This window comes from Melozone crissalis, unplaced genomic scaffold, assembly GCF_028551555.1.
Source record: "Melozone crissalis strain CALT ecotype California unplaced genomic scaffold, PUWL_Pcris_2 ptg000016l_1, whole genome shotgun sequence".
Classification (NCBI taxonomy): Eukaryota; Metazoa; Chordata; class Aves; order Passeriformes; family Passerellidae; genus Melozone; species Melozone crissalis.
In genome coordinates, this window is record NW_026535794.1 from 17,427,808 (window position 1) to 17,440,453 (window position 12,646).

Genomic DNA, 12,646 nt, shown 5'->3' on the forward strand with positions numbered 1-12,646 from the left:
AATCCACTCCAGTTGGCTTTTGGATGACAATCCTGGCAAATTACCACAGGATAATTGCTCTATCCACTAAAATTAATCAGCATTAAACTTTCTGGGGAGTCATCTGTACTTTACAAACATAGGGCAAACTTCCTAAAAACACGCACTTGACTGATGAACTTTCTAAAATTGCACAATCAATTAAAGATGCAGATAAGAAGCTGGCAACTCAGCAGATCTCCCTCCTTCTATTCCAGTTGCAGCAAAACTTTCATAACTAGCTCACACAGGCATTTAAAAAATTCCATAGAATACTTCTGGGTATCACTAAGTCTCTGAGTAACCTGGAAAAACTGGCCCAAAGTAATTTTTATTGTTGCTCTGATGACAGCAAATTTTTGTAGCTCCTTAATTTTTGCTTGGCTACAGCAATTCACACAACTACAATAATAAGCATTAAACTGATCCACCTTGCCAGAAAAGAGTCTGATTCTGCTTCTCTTCAGAACACATGTGTTGGAAAAACTGCTGTCAGCCTAGGTTTTGGGAACAAGCACAGAGCTGACACAACACAGTCTAGAGAAGAGGCATTTGGGACTTTGGTGAGGGCTAAATAGAAGATTGTCCAGTTGTTTATTATTTTAATTTTGTGTTATGCTCGACTGGCTATTTTGTAATTACTATTGTTGCATATGATGAGTTAGCTGATAAATGTATATATTTGCATCTAATTTGGCAAGCTGTCAAGGACACATAGTGCATGTGATTTTATCTAGTGCAGTGATTCATATTTTGATGGTTTAAATTGGTATAAATCAGTCAACTGAGGCACGGGAATAGTTAAAGGACCCAGGGCACACTTGCAGGTAACACTGATGAGAACAGAGGTGAGCAGGTTAGAATCTAGCAGTGTTTTCCTTTGTAGCACTTGGAGGCAGTGCTACAGGTTTCTGCACCTCCTGCCAAATTGCTTCCACTCCTTCAAAGCAAGAGACTTCAAAATTCACATGGACATCAGGCAGTACTTCTGTGCTTTCTTCTTTGCTATTTAAATGGGACTGTGCAAGTGCCTGATGCAAAATCTGTAGGGAACAGTCTTCCACAGGCAACATCTGGCCACTTGGCTTGGCTTTTTGAGTATTTGGCAGCTTTTAATCAGCTCAGTCAGTCATATGATTACAACACCAAAGCTAATGGTTCTGAATATTCACTCAAGTCTATGAATTTCCCTTGATATGATGCTTTTTAATTTTATTTGTGCCTATGCAAAATCAGATGGAAATTCTTTAAGAGACCTCTAAGTAACAATAGTGGTATGCATTTTCTCAAGCAAAAGGGTTACTTACTGACAACAGCCAGATGGGAATTATCTGTCTAAAACATTTAATCTACCTGATGGTCACTTATTTACCTAATTACATACCAACTGTGTACAGAAAAATAATTAATTATGTAAAATAAAATTCCACCATTTTTCATTTGTTATCAGTTATTTTGGGCTTCTGTCATCAGTATGGTTTGAAGAAATTGATGACCAAGACAAAAAGTAAAAAAGTCTATAGAATCCACAGATGTTTTCCAAAAGCATCTCATGTTTGACCAAATAACTGAGCACCAAAATCCTATGTGATTTTTTGGCTATGGGTCAAAGACAGAAAAAAAGATTTTCCTTTATAGATTTCAAATGGATGACAGGAGAGATTTGTGACTGGCAGAATTTGGTCCTGAGCCATCATTAAATACAGACTGATGCAACCACTGAGCAGCCACAGCCCTGGGAAGGGTGCCCAGCCCCTCTAAGGGAGCCCTCACTCACTGCACACAGGATTTTCTCACGCAGCTGTGAGCCCCTGCCTGAGCCCTGCACGGGGGACACCGGGCTGGAACTCCTGATGTTGGCCAGACCCATCTGCTCCACACACTGGGGCTTGTGTTCCTCCAGGGTGCCTTCCAGCACCTTGAGATCTGCCATGGGGAGACTGGAGGGCCTGGCAAGGACAGTCCTGAAGTCATCCTCCTGTGACAGGAGTGCTTCTGCTGGCTGGCTGTCACCTGAAGGATGTGAGTACTCAGGGCACAGTGTGCTGCAGTAAACGTTCCCTCTCCCATCAAACATGAGTAACAGCTTCAGTTCTCTTCTACTCACACCTGTGGTGACTCCATTATCTACCATGAAACAGAAAGGTCCTTGAAAGGTCTGCTCTAAAGGTTCCCATACTCCAGATCTGGATGCACTGAAATGAGCCACTGTGTCCAGTACGGAGAGCAACAGCATTCAAAATACCAAATTTCCTTAATTCTCTGCCAAACATATTGGGATGGTACTTATCAAAGCACTTAATAAAATCCAGTGGAGTTCTGGATCTAAATTATGTGGAAAATACTCCAAAGTAGATTTAACCTGAACTTCTCATTCCAGCACAATTTGGACAGCAATTTGAGAGGCAAACCCTTTGTTTCATACTCTGCCCTCAAAGGCAATGAGGCAGATTTTTTCTTGCTGGATATTTGTCCTTTTAATGCATGATATATAAGTCTGGAGTGCTGCAGGCAGTCTTAACTAAATGAAATCATAGAATCATTGGCTGCTTTCCAAATTTTGCATAAGAGATGTATGAGAAAAGAACTGAATCATCAAGGTATCCTCCTAATCTCCAGGATCACAATGAGGAAGTTGTTTGTAATTTTAATTGGCAAGGAACAGCAATTTGATTTAGTGATAAAGAAGGAGGAAGGGAGTAATGCTTTACTCTCAAACATTATGAGCGTCAGTAAATACAGAAATGCAAGTGACTCCATCCAGTCCAGTATACTGCCTCTAGAAAGTGGACTATATAGGTGACTGGGAAGAATTCAAAACAGGGCAAGCACCTCTGAAATGTCTCTAAATACTCTCTGAGCTTCCACTCATTTGTGGCTCACCGAAATCCTGAATGGTTTTTGTCTTTCCTTGAATGCAGATAAATCTCAACACCCTAAAATCGTAGGTACATCTTGAATGTAGATAAATCTCAACATCCACAGCTTAACTAGTGTTTCTGAGTAACCAGCTGGGTTTAAGTTCAAGTTCAGTCGTTCCAGCCTGGACTAGCATCACTTACATTTGTCTGCATTATCTGCAGTGTTTATGAGTCCATGACTACAACTGTGTCTATATCCAGGCACAGATTTACTGAAGACATCAGTAACACAGTCTGGAAAGGGCTATTCTCTCCAGAAGTGACAGAGCAGGACATCTGTCCTAACTGCAGGTGCACCCACATTTTATACTTTGAGTTTTATACTTCAGTGTACATGACCTACAAGATTCACTTCTTAGAGAAATGAGACTGCTAATTCATGTTGGATGCTGAATCAGAGAATGCTGTAGAGACTGCTCTGGACCTATGAATGCATGGTGGGAGAAGAGAGAAACAAGCATGGAATGTTTGCTGTTTATACTTCAGAACAAATTGTCACAAAGGCACTCTGCAATGCTGCTTCAGCTGGAAGGGCAGTTTATATGATTTCTCCCAACTGTATCCCAGAGCTAACACTGATCCTTGATTTTTACAGGCATTGCTATGGTAATGACAAGTATGTTAAAATGCATTTAATAAATGTCTTTCATTGATACTAATAAACCTTACCTTTCAACGCCGTTCAACTTCCATTTGTGTTTCCTCGACATCAGGAGCCCACCTCCCCACGCTCCCTGCAAGGCATGGCACAGCACCTTAATGAGAGCTCTGCTTCCCTCCCTGATGACATCTGTGCCCTCCCATCGGTTTGGGACCCTTTTATGTCACTGATGTGGCACACTCCAAAGTGACCAGGCAGATGGGGCCTGAGGCATGAGCTGTGCTGACAATTTTCTCCCAGCAGCTTGGAAGCAGCAGTGAATAGCCCCAAATCCAGGCTCCCACCCTGCTCATCTGCAAATCCCTCACTCACCCCCTCCTCTGACACCAGCACACCCAAGGGCTGCCCCATGCTGTAATTAACGACCTGCAGATCTGCTCCTGGGTCAGCTGCCTTTTCTCCTGCAGTCACTAAGTTATAGTAACAAACAGGCTGGGATCTCAGCTGCTCTGGGGGATTGTCATCATATTTTGGACCCACTACTGCTTGCCCTCTACTCATTTGCTTTCATCAGAGATCTGGGACAAGCAGGCATTTCATGTGACTGAGAAGTATTTAAGGTAAATAGAAATTCTTCCTTTGAATAGACTGATTTTGGCTGACACAGTAATTCAAAATCAAGACTCCCAAATCTATGAGAAGTCAATTACCAAGCCTTTTTGGAGAAAGTATTTGCAAAAATGACATAGAAGATATTCTAGGGCTGGAAGATGATCCTTTAGAAAGATTTCTTGGCAAGAGCCTGGAAAAAGCTAAGAAGCCAATCTGATAAATTTCCCTAGCACTTGCATTAACCTGATCAGCAATTTGCAGTACTTTATTTCAGACAAATGTATCCTTTTCCTTATATATTTATTTTGCAGCTGCTGCAGAAGCTGAGCCAGGTCTCAGTATGCTTCTTATGTATTTCTTTACTAATGGCATTTAAGATAAAGCTGAAAGCTAAAAGCACTCAAACTAGGTCAACTTAAGTGTCCCAGTTGCTACAAGTACAAGCACAGTCACAGCTCCTAAAATATCCCCCTGACCTGAGCCTTTCAGAGAAGTGGGAAGTCAGTGCTTGAATGTTAGACTTAATTACAGGAACTAAATACAATGGGTTTTGTACAAGATGACACTCTCCAAAATGAATAAATTAATGTTAATACACCTTGTAATCCAGCCCTCCACATATGATGGTACTTACATCCACATGCATCCAGATTTTGTATTTCTTGCAGATGTCTGCAATAGCTATGAGAGGATCAAACGCCCCATACACCGTTGTCCCAGCTGTGGCACTCACCAGAAAAGGAACAAATCCCTGCAAGAAAGCAGAGGGAGGTTGTGCATGGTCAGAGTGCTGCAGCCCCCTCATCCCCTGGCAGCCCCAGCTCCCCGTGTGCTGCTCCACAGTGACCCCACGAGTGTCTGCCACAGCCCATCCCTGCTCGGTCACACTGGCTTTCTCCACGTTCAGATGCCAGCGATATTTCAGTTTCTACCTTAAGGTGGCAGCAAACTTCCAAACCAGCATCCTCCATTTATGAGGATGCTGGGACAGGTACGGGCTCAACAGAGCAATTCTGCTTCACACCACCTGCCTGAAGCCTGAAACAAAAAAGTCTGCACTGCAGGATGTCACATAAACAAACCTCAACCAGGCACCACAGCGAGAGAAGCGATGCTGGGGACTGTGCCCTGGGCTGCAGTGCAATTATCCTGGTCTGGCCATGGGGTGCCCCGGTTTTGTCACTGGAACATGGGGTCTGATGTGGGGCAGGGGAGGTGAGGGGCTCCATCCTCATCCCCAAGGCAGAGCAGGGAGACAGCTCTTCAAAGATGAAGGCAGCAGCCTCCACAGAGGCCAGGGACTATCTCATCTCTTGAACTCCATCTGCTAAATGCTGTGCCTCACAGCAGAGCACTCACCAGCCATCACTTCTGCACTATGAGAACTGGGGTCTGCTAAAATTTATAGAAGTGTTCCATTTTAATTTCATTTTCAGTTATGTTGATTTTATAAGGAGTACTTAGATGTCAAGAATGGCTACTTTTCTCTTTGCAGAACTGAGGTTCAAACCATCAAAAAAGTCCAAACTTCCTTCTGCAACAGTCAGGAGGTTTGAGTAGCACTCTATTAACATTCTGCCTTTTTTTTTTTTATCAACTGTATTGCATTTATTGGGGAAAATGTGCTTTTAATGAAGATTTGTGCTATTAATCAGGTTTGGCTGCTGTGTGTCTAGTGAATATAAATGCTGAAAGCATAGGGTTGAGTTTATTGCATACTTTAATCTGATGTTTTAATTCTAGCTTCTCTCAGTGAACAAATACAAGTGTGTGCATTTTTAGAGATATGTGGATTTTAGTTTACCGTCCACTGATTTGGTGAGTCTATGAAAAATATTTTCAATGCATTAGAATAAAACAAATCCCCCAAAATGATGACTCAGAGTTTGACAATACTCAGCTGAGAAGCTGCATCATAGGCTGATAATATAGAAGAGGAGGATGTTATGCAAAACATCATATAAAAAAGAAAGCCAAATAGGTCATGGATATTATAAAGTAGTTATAAACCTATTTTCTCAGCAACTCTTGCCTCATTAATTGGCAGGCTACATTTCTAAGAAATAAATCAAAACTTAATGGGCAAGCCTGTGTTGTTTTACCAAGGAAAGCAAACAACTGCCTTTGCCATTCTTCAGTTTTTTCATCTTTGGAAGCAGGAAAGTTGGTAAACTTACTTTTTGTTTAGCTTCAACAATTCTTCTTTCAAGGTCTGATGGGATCATTTTCCCTCTGGAGCAAGAGAGAGTTAGTTATATCAGTAACTCAAAATCAACTTTTGCTGTTACTTCTTCACTTAATAGGAAACCCAAAGAAGGAGCAAAGTGACTTTTTTGACCAAGAGTTATGCTGCATTGAAGAGCACAGAAAGACTCTGTCCATTAGTCTTTTTTACCCTGTTTATTTAGTCAATACATTTGCATCAATATAGTGATGGGAACTGAGAGAAACTATCTCGTGGCCACCCCATTAAAGACTGATGCAGCTCCCTGGAGCCTCCTGGTCCTGCCTGAAGTTACAGTCCTGGGAATAAGCCTCAGTCTCCCAGGGAGAGGCTCAGCCCAGTGTCCCAAGAATTCACCGGGTGCCAAATCCCAAATCCCAGATCAGCAGGCACAGAAAAAGCCAGAAGAGCTGCACAGCCCTGAGCAGTGCCAGCCAGCGGTGCTGTCAGCAGCCGTCTCTGCTGCCTTCCCAGGGATGGAGGCGTGCCACGGTGACTTTCCCACGGCTCAGGGAATTGCATGTCTGCCCTCCCTGGAAGCAGGGTGTGCGAAGCTGCCAGTCCAGACTCGCCAAATGCACTGTCAGGCTCCTTGCACCGACCGCATTTGCAACACCGCCACATGAACCATCCACTGCAGAGTCAGCTGGGCAAGGCTTGAAGGCTGATTTAGGAAATCCTCTGAATAAACCAAGTGCAAGATAAAACAGTGCTGATACTGAATATGAAGGCTATGGTTTTCTTTGCTATAGACACAAGCAAGTCTATGAAATAAGAGTCAGTATGAATACCAGCAATACAAAAATGATAGATTCCCATGTTACAGAAATAAAGTCTTCACCAGCTTTGAATGTTGTACATTTAGATTGTTACAAATTTTTTAAGACTTTTTCAGATTTTTTTCTTTCACTAGGCCCTCATTCCTGCTGCTATAAAAAAAAAGAACCTTAATTAAAGCTCAAAATGAAGTGGAAACTAATAAACCCATTAGTTTTAGTTTCCTTTTGCATGTAAACCCTTGACCTGTTTTCATGACATTTTCATGCACGTCCTTTTAAAAAAATTATTAATTTATTGTAATAAGATACTGCTGGTTTAGTAAGCTTCCATCCTCACACAGCGTACAGTAAGATGGCATTGATTTTAGTAGAAATGGGTTTGTACTGCTGAGTTTTTTTGGGAAATCTCTCCTGCATATTCAAAACAGTAAAATACGAAAAGAATAACTAAAAATAAAAAGCTCTAAAAAGCTAAAAATTAACCCAAATTTTTCTTGCAGAAATGCAAGGAAGGTCCAAAGAGTATTCAGCTCCTTGTGAGCTCCCCCCAGACACATGTACATGATAAGAGAAAAGCAGTAGTAGTCTAACACTCAAAAATGTTCCTGGGATCATGAGAGGAATAAAGAAAATAAAACCATGTCAAAGGAGGGCAATGAGTTCCTCTTCAAAACATAATTTAGATGTTGATCTTTAATAGTTTCTGATTTAGTGAGCTTGTGCATAGAAACATACACAGAACTGGGCAGATGCTTTCACTGCCCAAATTTTTTATCAAAGCAAGCGATTTTCCAGCCTCATGTCACATCGAGTAGATGCAGGAATTCATGGCCAGGGGAGTGCAATACCCAAGCAGGGTCAAGGTTTACCAGGTAAACAAGGCAAGCTTGGCAGGTGTGGGTCAGAATGGGAAAGAGGCACTGGAAGTATGCTTGGTCATACTGAAAACATCAAAAATAAATCAACATGCTCTTTTCACAGGCCCACATCTTCACAGAGGCTCTTCCCAACCAAACCAGCCCACATCCTCTGCAAACAATCTGCTCTGTTCCTGTGCTGTGTCCCTGTGGTGCCTGTGAGACACACAGGAATCCTGCTGTTTAATTCAGCATGGGTAGCCCAACCTGTGTGTTCTTTACAGAAAACCATCACACTGAACTTGCACAAGGAGAAAAAGAAGTCATGGCTTCATTGATCCACATCCATCTCCAGTGAACAGAAACAACTGAGGATTTATTATGATATGTGTTGGTTGTTCTGACGTCATTAAATCTCTTCAAGGTGTGTTCAGTCTTTTGTTAATAAAGAGATAATAGGACCATAAGTCAATATGCAGGCACTGTGATAAGCACTGTAAATTGCTTACTTGATGCTTGTTTTTTAATGTTGGAGCAGAGCATTGTGATAGCAGCAAAGCCTTCCATTCTATTAGAGATGTAATTATTCAATACCTTATAATAGTGAGGGAATCAAATAGCATTTTCTATTGGAAAGACTCTCAATAGAATCAGTAAGAATTATTGTATTAATTTTTTGTCCCACAGAAAGTGTTTTCCCTAAACCAGAAACTTTTTATCAGAACATGCTGATTTTGTTAATATACTTTTCTCTCAAAATGGGGTTTCACAGAGGATTGAAACCTTTTAGTTGGGTGAGGTAAGCAGTGATTTATCTCCCACCCTTTCTCAGGGCCTGTGTGAGCTGCACATCAGCTGCCTCCTGTGCTGTTGGCTTCCAGGGACCACCATCCTCCTGAGCCTGTGCTTCCCTCAATGCTGCCACGATCCTTCTCTGCACATCCTGTCACAAACATGTCCCTGTCAAGGGCACTGAGAGAATGCAATCCAGCTGAGAAAGATGGTGGGGACATGAAGTAGTAGAATTATACTAGCAAATGCTCCTAAATATTTTATTCCTACAAAAGGCCCACTGCAGCTCATCTTAATGGATCAAAACGTGAGAGTCTGATTTGACCAAAACAAGCTTTCTCCCGGTTTCTTAGCCCAAAATGTAAAGAATTCTATTAGTTTTATATCCTGTATCACATCAGAATGAAACACAAAAAAAAAATCAGAAACCTCTGAGGAAAGGAACTTCTAAGATATTTTATGAACTCCAAAAATGGACCTATAAAGAAGCTACTAACAGAGCCAGTTTCTCAGGTGGGATGAATTAGTGTATAGCTGATGAAGATGATAGTGCCATGACAAATTACACCAACTGCTGACCACATCCTACATACTCTCTCTGAGATGAGCACCTGATGATCCTTTGTTATGCACCACAATAAAAGGTGTATTTGACATCTTCACTTACCTTTCATCACATCTAATCAAAATCACACTATCTGTACCAATACCCAAAGCTGCAGCTCCTTTCTTCACAGAAAAGTGACTCTGAAAAAATAAATTTATTATTATTTATTTTTTTTAATATTTATTATTTAATTTAATATAAAACACTACCCTCTGGCAAACCCTTCAGCAAGAAGTTCCACAAGGCAGTAATTATATTCAGAGCCCTTTTGGAAACTGATCACTGTAATTTGAGGCTTCAAAGAAGGTCAGTACCATCAACTGGAGGAACAGCAATCACTCTAATCTGGGTTTACTCCGGGAATGTTACAGAAACAACTGTGGTCCATGCTGGACCTTGATGCAAACCTGCAGCTTCTATTGCTCGTACAGATTCTGCTGTGAGCTTGATTTACTGAAACAAAATAGTCTTCCCTAGAGAATTCATTTAGTTTGTGATGCCCACAGTCATGTGCTACAATGTATATTCTGCCCAGAGAAAAAGAGAGAAATGAAAATAGGAAGCCTAATTGTGATGTCATGCCAGTGAAAGCCAGCAATAACTCCTACTAATAAATACAGCTACTGAAGTTTAAAATCAGAATAGGGCTATTATTATCATTATAGTAAGACTATTAGTTAATCTGTATACACAAATAAAATGTGTAAGCTACATACTGGAGTGTACATTGGCCTAATTTTCTCTTGCTCATAGGACTTAACTCCCAAACCAATGTTGGTGTATAATCCTAAATTGAATCCCAGTGATTAGGATAATGCAACAGTTTTATATCAAATTATAGCCCCAAGAATCTGGTTTTGTATTAACTCAAACCCAGCTGTTAACAATATTGTCTAAAGTACAATATTTATTATCTATTTTAACTACAGTTTATTAAACATTGAAAAAATGGAAATTCTTTAGATACTACAGTATCATTAACTTAGGATGTAACACTATAAAAAAGATCCAGAAGACAAAAACCTAACAAGGCTTTTTAAGTGTCCAGAGTGTTAAAGAAGAAAGTAAGACCTAGTTTGCAGATCACAAAGGAAATAAGTAATCACTATGGCTTTGTCAAGGGAATATTTGCAAGCAGCAGAGAGCAGTAGGGGAAGAGACTGGCACAATGGTTAAACGTATGGACTTCACCTAAAGGCCACGAGGGCACAAATTCACTGCATGCTAAAGGACTCTTAGCATAATGAACACTTGAAAATTACAACTTAATGAAAGAGGAAGAAGAGTAGAAGAACTGAAAGATGTACATCCAACTTCAGAAGGAAAAACCTTTGTGTTTTACAAATTTCTCAGGGAGTAGTTTTCATGGAGGCTTGACTGCTACGGTTAAGATTGCTATGGTTAAGAATTTCCAGTACAAACTCCTTTTTTATATGCCTGTATTCCCACCATTTTGGATGAAATTCTTAACATTTTCATGATGTCTGCTGACTTTTTCAATACCCGGATATTTTTAAGAAGTTTAGATTGCTCTTAAGTCATGTTTCACTGATGATACATGGACAATTTAAAAATACTTCCTCAGGTAAATATTTTTAATACTAGATTTATTTTTTAAATGCAATGGGTTGGTACAGCTTTTCCCTGTGGGACATGGCTGCAGTGTATGAACTATGTGTATTGACCAGCCCCTGAACACGTTGCCTAGATGTAAAATCAGTTTTTGAAGAACTAGTACAGCAAACCACCCCAGTCCCTGAAGTAAGCACACTCTGAAAAGTAAACATACACACACTGCACTGACTCTCACATGAACTGATGATAAATGGAATGCATACTCATCACTTAGATGAGCCCCAGGGGATTGGTGCCTGTCCCTTGCAGGTAGCCTAACCAAGGTGACAGCATCAAGTAGGCTTCTCTGCATTCAGGGGGAGAAAGGCACCTCCAGGCCAAGATTTATCCAGAGAAAGGGTGGCTGGTTTGGAGTGGGTGCTGAATGACATCAGGGAAGAAGTTTCTATCCCTTCTCTCTGAACAAAATCCTGTGACACCTGCTGTGAGAATGGGAAGTGTACAGCATCTGCAGCCACCAGCACTCAGACACTGCAGATGTCTGACACCCAGACATCACCCAGCCTGTTAAAGCCACTGGTCACTGGTCTGTTCATCTTGGAATCTCCTCTGTTGTTTTTCTAGCTGGGAGTCACAAGGTGCTAGTAAGTATTTATACACTGAACATCACAGCTCAGCCACCACACTGACATTTTTCATGGCATGTTATTTACTTCACAAAACTGAATTTTTGAACAAATGCATTTCTATGAGTTTCATCAGCTTCACTAAATGCAGTGGGCTTTTTCCCAGCACAAATGCACTGTAGATGAAGGCTTGGATTGTGACCAATCCAAAAACCTCAAAACATCAAAGATACAAAAGTCTGTTCCCAGCCCTGTGGGTCTCCCTGAGCCCTATGGGGCAGCAGTGCAGCTTTGTGAGAGTGGGGAGGAGAAGAGCCCATGAAATGGCTATTGGCAGGAGGAGGCTTATAAAAAATTCCCAGTTTAGGAAAGTATCTTGGAACTTTGCAAAAATTGAAAACAGAGCAAAAATATTACCAGTATAATGACAGTTCACAGATATGTTGTATGAAGATAGAATTGAATGCATATACTTAAAAAAATTTAATCTGTTTTTTATTCATTTATTACACAAACTGATGTGCACATACTGGGTGGTGTAAATATATACATGCGATAGAGATTTAGGAGTGAAGAGGCACAGATATATTTCAATGGGGTTTAAGCTGATGACATTACATTCATTAACTTTGTTCCTTACTCCACACTATTTAAGAAAGATTTACTATTGCAATTTGTTTTACACTAAAAAACCAGAACTATTCGAAGTGCCTTAAATAAGAAAAGACAGATTTAAATGGTCTACTATGAGGAAGGAAATTAAGACCATGCGCTCAAAGGCATCTATTGGAATATGGCCAAGTGCAGCTGCCTTGCTAAGAAGTCTCATGGCACTGCTAAAAGAGCACTGGGGAAAAAAAATGAATGTAGTGCTGATAACTCAGTTGCCTGAAGGCTTTTTAGAGACTGAAGGGAATTCAGTGGTCAGGAAGCAAAACTGGTTTACGGATAAATTGGGAAGAAATACAGAAGTCTGTGCACAGAAGGGCAAATGCAATTACAAATTCTAAACAAACTGAATATGAAATGGCTCA

General features: G+C 40.7%; 1 protein-coding gene across 1 annotated transcript in view; it reads right to left on the bottom strand.

The window, feature by feature from the left end:
* GAD2 (glutamate decarboxylase 2) overlaps positions 1-12,646 on the bottom strand; it is a 40,133-nt gene that overhangs the window by 8,178 nt on the left and 19,309 nt on the right. The window contains exons 8-11 of the mRNA XM_054273417.1: positions 9,472-9,551; positions 6,330-6,384; positions 4,787-4,903; positions 3,609-3,673 (exon numbers count right to left, since the gene is read on the bottom strand). Of these exons, the coding sequence (XP_054129392.1) occupies positions 3,609-3,673; positions 4,787-4,903; positions 6,330-6,384; positions 9,472-9,551 (317 nt within the window). The remainder of the gene's footprint in view (positions 1-3,608; positions 3,674-4,786; positions 4,904-6,329; positions 6,385-9,471; positions 9,552-12,646) is intronic.